At 43.4% G+C, this 10,256-nt stretch overlaps 1 protein-coding gene across 1 annotated transcript; it reads right to left on the minus strand.

The window, feature by feature from the left end:
• Positions 1-272: 272 nt before the first annotated feature.
• Positions 273-1,760, minus strand: LOC139472399 (uncharacterized). The gene has a single exon (XM_071254876.1). It carries the CDS (start codon positions 1,729-1,731, stop codon positions 904-906), a length of 828 nt encoding a protein of 275 aa, XP_071110977.1. The 5' UTR covers positions 1,732-1,760; the 3' UTR covers positions 273-903.
• Between the last annotated feature and the right edge of the window lie 8,496 nt (positions 1,761-10,256).

Consider the following 10,256-nt stretch of genomic DNA (forward strand, 5'->3'; position numbering starts at 1 on the left):
GTATTGTACTTAATACATCTCTCACTGTTGCCACTTCAACAATGTAGAACAATCACATGTGACAAAACAATGCAGAACAATCATTTAGTGACAAAACAATGCAGAACAATCAAATAGTGACAAAACAATACAGAACAATCACTTAGTGACAAAACAATGCAGAACAATCAAATAGTGACAAAACAATGTAAAACAATCACATAGTGACAAAACAATGCAGAACAATCACATAGTGACAAAACAATGGTCCAATGACTGTTTTATTGCCATGACATGATGGAATCTCTAGGTCAGTGACAACCCGGACAAGTAATCGGTAGTGAGACGTGCAGCTTAAACTTTACCGTAGACTTGCTCAAGTCTATAAGGCAATAATTATAAGTTTACATCATACTGTCTAGATTGAGTATATGATAAGTACAAGTTGTCCCTATAAGAGACTGGCGTCCTTAGATACTGTCCACATATCTGGACTTCCACATCCGTGGACGACAAAGAACAACGTAAAGAAACTACTATAAATTACTATAAATAGTAAGAAGGAAACTTGTAAAGAATATAGTGAAGACGTCTTACGCAGCGTCACTATGACGACATACGTGTTAGTATCACAACGCCTTGCACAACGCCACAATGTGTCACAATGACTTGCACAACGCCACAATGTGTCATAATGACTTGCACAACGTTGCAATGCCTTTATAAAAGCCTAACATGATGCCACAGTGCTTACACATCATTACAACACAGGATGTAACGTCGGTGTGCCTTACTCTGCATTCAACTGTAATATCAGTGCCCTAACATGCATTTCAACGACATTTCCTTACTACGCCTTACTATGTCTTAAGATGTCTTGTGTCACAAAAACGTCTACCCCTCTTGCCTCAGTGTGAACCTTCGTCAACCGGTACGAGGCTTCGTACACGTACACCCAACTGTTATTTCTATGTTAACGGGTTCATACTGCAACACTCCGTTCTCGCAATGAGTTCTTAAAACTCCTATGGTAGATTGGACAGGCTCGCACTGGTTCAGGTCGTTCCCAACACACTCTCTGCACGCACACGCAGCCTCTGACACCTGTCGTGGGTAGTACTGGTCTCCCAGGGCCCTGATGGTGTAGTACCAGGGGCAGATGGAACGTTGCCAGATGGGGTCGCGAGGGTTGTTACTCACATCGCCGAGACTCCTTGGACAAGTAAGCATTCCGTAATTCAAACCACGCGTCAGTCTGTTCATACTGCGATAGATGAGTTGTATGTCGAGTGACGGCTCACACCATTTTGTATCCCTCCGCGCATTCGTACTTCCAGCGTTCATTACTGAATCCTTTCCCGTCCTCGCATTACCAACGCCCATCATTGAATCCCTTCTCGTCAGTGCGTTACCAAAGTCCATCAATGAATCCCTTCGCGTCATTGCGTTACCAAAGTCCATCAATGAATCCCTTCGCGTCATTGCGTTACCAAAGTCCATCAATGAATCCCTTCGCGTCATTGCGTTACCACCGTCCATAACTGAATTCTTTCCCATCATCGCGTTACCAACGTCGATCATCGAATCCCTTCGCGTCATCGCTTTCACAAAGTCCATCACTGAATCAATTTCCGTCCTTCTGTTACCAACATCCATCACTGAGTCCTCAAAGTCTATCACTGACACAGAATACGTCGTCACGACGACACACAGCCATACACACACGTACGCTTGCCACATATTCCACAACATATTCAGCACAGTCTTTTGTGACGTCTTAGCGGTGAGCAGAACGGGCATGTTGAGAGGCTGTCATCACTCATTATATACCATCAGACCCAAGCCACGTGGTACATGCATGTGTAATGGTGCTTGTTATTTGATCATTCCATCCCTTGAATGTTCATTCGAAGCGACTGGGATTAATTTACCACCAATGTCTCCGCTAAAACAGTAATACTCGTTAGGGTTATTGAAGTTTGTTGTCACTTTTAAATCATGTAATGAAAACGATGTAATTGCCAGTAATGGCTCCCATGTGAGATACATATCGTGTTGTAAGATGAGCTACAGTCGTTATGTACGAAGGTGAAGTGTGATAAGTGATTGCAGGAGGTTTCAAGTAACCCACACAAAAGACTTGTAATGTCCGGTAACTAACGTAGTTAGGCCCACTAAACACGAGTCCAACATTACTCATATAACAGTACATGACGTCCAGAGGGACATTTGTTAGTTTGTGTTTCACATGGCCATCACAGTGGCGTCAAACACAACTCACTCACTCACTCACTCACTCACTCACATCGCCATCAGGCTAAAACATTTGATTGCATTGTCTCTAATTAAATGAATGAGTTTGTTGTTACACCTCTTATAGCAATATTCCAGCACAATACCGGACACTAACCATAGACTTCGAACCCCGTCTTTAAGTTCCAGTTCTTTGACTACTATGCTAATTGTATTGGCTGCTACTAATTAAAACGCACATTCATGTGCGTTCAAAGCCTAATGATAGACCTCCAACTTCAGCGCTTGTCACAATTATTTGGTTGAAGTGTTGGTTCTTTTAAATTACTTCCTTAGAAGCTAAGAATTCAAAACTAGTAATAAACCTTCACGAAGTATGAAAGGCAGATTCAAATTTAAAGTGACTAGAGAGAAACAGTTCAAAACGTATGTAATTCCACTTCACCCAAGGCGCCGAAAGTCGCTGTACAGAGTTGCGTCCCCCGGGCACGCAAGAAACCTATGATCGTGGGTTCGAATCCCGGTCCTCCCCATTTATGTTTCCAGGTTTGTCAGCACCATACCCGTGATAGCGGGTTTCACCAAAGTTGTAAACGTCTAAGACCTGCATCACTTTGGGCTCTCCTCCGGAACCAAGCTGACACGCCGGGATATAACTGAAATACTGCTGGAAGCGCGTTGTACTCACTCACAGACTCCACCTCTCAAAAAGATATATTGTTAAAATTCAGAACATAATTTCTCCAGGATCAGACCCTGCAAGGAGAAGAAATCCTGTCTCACATTTTCGCACTTTTTGAATATTTAGCTTTTTTTCAAAGGGCAAGAGAGTGTCCCTTACATTACTTCAAAGTCACACCATGTTAAATTCATTATGGAGATAAACTGTTGAAATGTGACATTTGTCAATTAGTCCACAGATGTATGGACAAATATAAGTAATATGATTGACAAGTGGTATTATTGGATCGGGCTGATTTGAGGGATGACGATCCAGGTCATGCTGACATACCATGGATATCCATGTTGTGTACGGATATTAATACAGGTTTACGCACAGGTCACAAATCAGATTAAGTTATGCAACGTCAGTCGCGGAAAGTCCTGGGATGGGTTTCGTGTTGTACTGTCCAGTGGCTAAAGTTACCTGTAGCTAGAAGTTGACAAACTGGCAAACGACTCCTATTACATAAACATTGACATCAATGTTAGTGATTGAAAATATCACATGGTATATATATATAGTAATGATTAATTAAGTGGAGTAAGATTGAACACACAGTTTTAATTGGCTAGCGCTTTCAACTCGTACCACGTACGAGTCTCTTCAGGCCATAACTGACTAACGGACATGTTATTACAATATTGTGCCTGAGAGTTAGAGCTTTACTGTGCTTTATATATATATATACCCGATGTCATATCTATACTGATGAAAGTCGTTTGCAAAGACTTACCAAACATTACATCATAATGCTTGAAGCGGCCCATCAAGGTCGACTTCATTGTCGTAAGTCGAACGTGGCGAATATTCTTCTCGTATCTTGCTTGTGCAGTGCAGCTCACACGCGGTCGCGTGGGGAGTGACATACATTCAGCAGTTGCTAGTTGCAAGTATTCCACCATCAACAACGTTTCTACATTGAAAAGTATTATACAAAAGTATATGTCCAAACGTAAAGGAGGATTTTGTTATATAATCATGATATGATAATTGTTGTTTTTCTTATTTCTTTGATTCAGTTAAGAGAGATCTTTGGTATTTCATGTTATCGGGTAATATCCGTGGTCATAAACTGGCGGCCAAAAGAAACTTTACCGTAGTTTTAAATCACTCTAGTTTAAAAACTACAAAAGATAGATGCATGAAGTAAAACGTATTGAAAAGATCGAAATCTCAACGAAATCAACACTTAAAATGACAGTCATACATGTGGCATCTGATATTGGCGTGACAGTTGCCCGAACTGAGGTTGGGTAGCAAACACCAGCTTTCAACGTAATGAACAAAGGGTACACACATCTAAAATCGCTCAAGTTCAATGACACGTCACATTAATAGCGTGTGTGACTACTGCCTTCAACAAAACACGCAAAGACAATCCGGCGCACAGAAAACGTCTGCCGTCTGATGATGTCTAATGGGATACGCCGCCATTCTTCTTGGAGGTCCTGGTCCATTTCTTGTCGGTTGGCTGGAGGATGTGGTCGCTGTCGAACACGACGATCCATGACATCCCAGAGATGTACTATGGGGGACATGTCTGGGGAGGCATCACGTTGACGATGTTGGCTGTATGGGGTCGAACCATGTCATGCTGATAAAGGACACCACGTGGCAGCTGTTGTAGAAATGGTGGGACAATCGGACGAAAAATGTCATCCATGTGACGCTGAGCTGTCAAATTTCAGTAAACGATGACCAGTGGTGTCTCCTGCCGTCCTCCACACACCATAACACCATACGGCACGACCTCCCGAACGCAACATGCCGCCGTTCGTTCTCCGTTAAACACAGTCTTCCATCAGCTCTAAACAGACAAAACCGGCTTTCATCAGTGAAGACAACCCTCTACCAGTGACGTCACAGACGTACAGTCCGGGCCCATCTAAATCTCTGGCGACGATGTTGCTCTGTCAACAACTGTCCTCTGTAAGGTCTGGCCACTGTCTGTCGTCTAACCATATGCCCTAAGGGCATTCGTCGTGGATGACGTCACTGCGAGGTATCGATTCCGGAGATGCGAAGTACACAAGTACAAGTCTTCATTGGGCGTAGTTACCCTGGGTCTGCCTGTTCTTGGCCTGTCTCATCTCTGACCGATCTGTCTGTAACGTTGCATCAGGTTTGCATCATGTGATTTAGATCATGTTGGCAGGAAAACTTAGATTTATTATGTTAAAAATATTTTGTTTAGCTCTGGATTGGGATGCCCAAGGGAATTCCAGAACGTTGATAGTAAAGAACCTTTTCTGAATTAATTTTCATCAGGCATGAATGATTGTTATGTGCAGTCTATCAAACACTGCGTATGTACCGAGCCTAAGGGGCGGCGGGGTGGCCTAGTGGCTAAACAAAATATTTTTAACATAATAAATCTAAGTTTTCCTGCCAACATGATCTAAATCACACGACATAATATAGCACTGTTTTGGGTATCTAACCTCCGGCAGCTTCAAAAAGTTCAATCAGTATTAAACAACTCTTAATGGGGAACCAACAAACATGTAATTCCTGCCACATTCAGCTGAAACGGCAACATTTGTACAGTTATAACTTATACGCAACACATACGTGCAAAGCTTCACCTGAAACTGTTCGACATCTGCCCATATCTGAAATCCCCATACTTCGCTTTATTTGAACATCAAACATTTCAAATAAAAGCTGATACCGGAGAATCTCATATATTCTACGTTTGGTTGCCAAAAACTGGAGATATTGCTTTATTTGCCCTTTTTCACAAGAGTTTTTTACTGTTCATGATATTTTGAAATTATTAACCTTCTATCACCAACATCCCAGGCTTCATGCTGCTTTTACTAACCACCTTTCTGTTAAACCTCATATTTGACAAAATTGAGCGAATGTCATTCTTTCTCTATCTACAAACTGATGACAGAATCAGAATTAGACACAGACCATCTGCATTCAAGAACAAATACATTTCCAAAACACCAGACCAATAAATGGCAAAAAGTGAAAAACACGTGCCGCTTGGGTAACCGAAACTACTCTTGCAATAAGGTATATAAATTATATGGACGGCATGTCAGACACTCACACCGATAAAAAAAAACACCACAGAAATGCCACGACTGAGACTCGAACAGTGCGAGCGGGCCCTGGGTATGATACATTGCTAAAACTTTCGGTTGCTCCCGTGTTGGTGTAGCTAACCTGATGCAACGTTACAGATAGATCGGGAAGAGATAAGACAGGCCAAGAACAGGCAGAACCCGGGTAACTACGCCCAATGAAGACTATGTGTGACGCCCATTTACGGTGTCCCCCGCCGTGCTATTGCTGGAATAGTGCTGAAAGCGACGTAAAACCATACTCACTCACGACTGTGTCTTATGTGTTAGAGTTACGGCGCGGGATCACCTTATTATGAATACTGGATGACGCATGGAGTAATCAGACAGTCAGTTTTGTGTAATATTGTTGAAGATGAATTTCGTTGTATAAATGAATGTCCACTATATAACGATTTGCATCATATATAGTCTGCAAAAAAAGAAAAGCAAAAGTGATTTTAGATCTATATTTTATGTATCATATAAATAATCAACAGATGGTAAGCGATGGTAGAATAGGCCCATATCATTGTCATTGACCAAGGCTCCATATGGCGCACAATGAACAGTATATTTTGAAGGTAAAGATCATCTGTTCTCAATATCTTGTATGGCCTCCATTAGAGTCCAAAACTGATTGGCGTCGTGGTCCCATGGAAGTAATCAGATCCCGAGTTGTGACCGGGGAATGTCCACCCACTCTGCCTTCCAACTGTCGGAGGTTCTGTGCATGTCGCTGACGTGCTCGCAGGCGTTGATTCAGTGCATCCCATAAATGTTAGATTGGGTTTGAATCTGGAGACCTGGAGGGCCACAGCAGCAACAGGATGTGGTGATTCCTACAAACGACTGTTGTCAGTCTTCACGTATGAGGCCGGGCGTTGTTTTGTTGGAAAATGACGTTTGCTAAGGACGTGTGGTCGAAGGATCTCATCCGTTGTGCCGTTAAATTCTCCAGACCTTACACAAAGTCTGTGTCCAACAGTGTAGGAGGGGCGGTCGGGTAGCCTTGTGGTTAAAGCGTACGCTCGTCACGCCGAAGACCCGGGTTCGATTCCCGACATGGGTACAATGTGTGAAGCCCATTTCTTGTGTCCCCCGCCGTGATATTGCTGGAATATTGCTAAAAGCGACGTAAAACCATACTCACTCACTCACTCACCAGTGTAGGAGATGGCTGCCCCCCTCATCACGCTACCACCACCAAATCTGTCCACTTCCTGTATGCAGTCTCGTGCATAACGTTCCCCACGACGCCTGTAATCACGATGTCTACCATCCGCACGGCGAAGCGTAAACTGTAACTCGTCACTAAACCAAACTTGTCTCCTTCGCAGTTGTGGCCATATTACTGTTTGCAGGCGGCCGAAGGCTTTGTTGCGTTGGGCTTCCGTCAGTCGTGGCATGTTTGGGCGTGATGTAAGATTGTGATGGTATGCAGATGTAGACCCAGTGCTTATACGAAATAAAACTGATTGGTGGATTGATTGTTAGTAGTGGTGGCATTCATCGGAGTAGTACAAGCAATTCCGATAATAGTAGGGAGTGAATGAGTATGATTTACGCCGCTTTTAGCAGTTTTCCGGGACTGTGACGGCGAGGGACACCAGAAAAGACCTTCACACATTGCACCCATGTGGGGAATCGAACCCGGGTCTTCGGCGTAATGAGCGAACGCTTTACCCAGCAGGCTACCCCACCAACCCAGCAGTGGTAGTGGTAGTAGTAGTTGTTTGTTTGTCAATAGTATTTAATCTATAAAGGTGGTGGTCTCTAAATAATCAAGTCTGGACCAGACAATCCAGTGATTTGACATCATCAGTCCACGCATTTAGGATGATGACATGCATCAACCAAGTCAGGGAGCCTGACCACCCGATCCCGTTAGTCGCCTCTTACCACAAGTAATATAGGTAATGAACGGCTGGAATGTTTCTTTCCAATTACCAAGAAGAGTATATAGTCTGGTGTCCTAGTAAAATGAACGAAGAACTTAGTAAAAATGTTGAATATCACTTTGTTAACCAAAGACATTGGCTTAACACATCGCACCACTGTGGGGAATCGAACCCGGGTCTTCGGCGTAATGAGCGAACGCTTTACCCAGCAGGCCACCCCACCAACCCGGTAGTAGTAGTAGTTGTTTGTTTGTCTGTAGTATTCAATCTATATGACGGCGGTCTCTATGGTCCAAACAATTCCATGATTGTCATCATGAACTAGTAGTAGTAGTAGTAGTAGTAGTAGTAGTAGTAGTAGGCCGACACAGCGCTGACGCGACAGACATCTGAGAGAGTCGAGTGAATGAACAACGTCCAACGCTGCGCCTCACAGCGAGAGCTATTAATGTCACGTGACCAGAGGAATGCGGAAGTTGGATCAGAGAAGCGTGAAGCACGATCCCGACCGCACGAGCAGGCTGGGGTTTTGTGACTGGGACACATCGGTCATGCACAACAAGGGAGCATGGCGACCAGGAGCTCAAATTTCAGGCTTGACGTCACAATGAGAGAGTGAAGCGTCACATCGTGTGGTCGGTCCTCACTTCTCTGTGGTGAACGTGTGTGTCCTGCTTGAATTGGGTATTTCCCTGCCCCGTCATTGATCTAGCATGTTGTATTAATAGATTAGTACAAGCGGAAGTAACGATAAAAATAGACGCGTATTTGGACAAGTCAAAGAATTATGAAGCACAATTACCATCGTACCAATAGCTGCTTGTGGGCGAGGAGGGGACGACAGGGGGAGCTGGTGTTTATGACGCGGCTGTGAACAGTATCAGTTGTATCACGGCGTGTGAGGTGGGGTGGGTGGAAGTGATTCAGGCCTAACACCTTTGGCATTTTTGGTGACACCCACGAGTGCTTTATCGTGCTGACAAACATGGAAACAATCGGGGGAGGGAGGAGGGAGTCGATTGGATATCGTAAGCGTAAGATTCTGGTACGCCTAAGGGACGCAACTCTGCACAGCGAATTGCAGTGACTTCGTCGAGTGTATGACTCCGGGTTTTCCTCCCACATCTAGCTGACACACCGTGATATAATTGAAATACTGTTGAAAGCGGCGTTTAACCAAATTAACTCACTCCCTCACTCATCACTCATTCATTCCAAACACACGCGCGCGCACACACACACACACACACACACACACACACACCCTCACTACCTCACTCACTCACTCACTCACTCACTCACTCGCTCATTCCAAACAAGTAGATCAGACAGTTTTGGAAGAAAAACATTTCACTTCTCAAAGTTTTTATTCGTTCAACATCCAACTGGGCATTTGTACGAAAGTACAAAATGCACTCAATGCACTCTAATGCATTAACCGTACAGAACAGGAAAACTACGGTTTTTAAGAACATGACAAAACGGCCTCGTGTATTACCCGCAGTATTACATGTTATAAACATTATCTCTTGTTAACAGATATATGGTCATGGAGTTCAATATATAGTTAATAGACATTATATACATTAAAATAATAGACATATCGCTCTAGAATCACATGGGAATAATAACTTAATAAACATGTAGAAAGACACACAAATATTAAATAACGTATATTATTAATGTGTCAAATATCATCGGTCCAATATTTCAAATAAATCAAATGAGTACGATAAATGAAACATGCGCAGCGTGAATGTCATGATATGGCGGGAATACACTGAAACTCCCTCACAGCGGGCAAAAGGCGCCTACTCTCTGCATGAAGTGATTCGTTTTGTTTTGTTTGTTGTGGCTTAACCTGCATCAACCAAGTCAGCGAGCCTGACCACCCGATCCCGTTAGTCGCCTCTTACGACAAGCATAGTCGCCTTTAACGGCAAGCATGGGTTGCTGAAGACCTATTCTACCGCGGATCTTCACGGATCCTGAGTTAATCAAATGCGGCATGATAGATGTGGGAATTGCACGACACGGCCGACAAACATGTCCTTCAGAGTAAAATACAAAACGTATAATGCTGACAGGGGATAAAATTATCACATCCAACTCCATAGAAGGCTATGGAAAACAAAAGTGAAGTACTCAGTCGACGAAGAACACAAGGTCTGCAACATTTGTCCATTGTCAACGTAAACCTGTACAAATAAATACCAGCCATTAACTGACTTAATCGATGTTTCCAAACACTGGAATGAGTATCGTGGCTGGAACGTATACATATATGCTAACAACATAATCACGTGGAATGGGTTTGCCTGTATA

The sequence above is a fragment of the Haliotis cracherodii genome, unplaced genomic scaffold, assembly GCF_022045235.1.
Source record: "Haliotis cracherodii isolate W230 unplaced genomic scaffold, xgHalCrac1.p SCAF_24, whole genome shotgun sequence".
In the NCBI taxonomy this organism is placed as follows: domain Eukaryota; kingdom Metazoa; phylum Mollusca; class Gastropoda; order Lepetellida; family Haliotidae; genus Haliotis; species Haliotis cracherodii.

Coding starts and splice junctions, on each gene's coding strand:
- LOC139472399 (XM_071254876.1), bottom strand. CDS start 1,731: ATGTTGTGGAATATGTGGCAAGCGTACGTGTGTGTATGGCTGTGTGTC.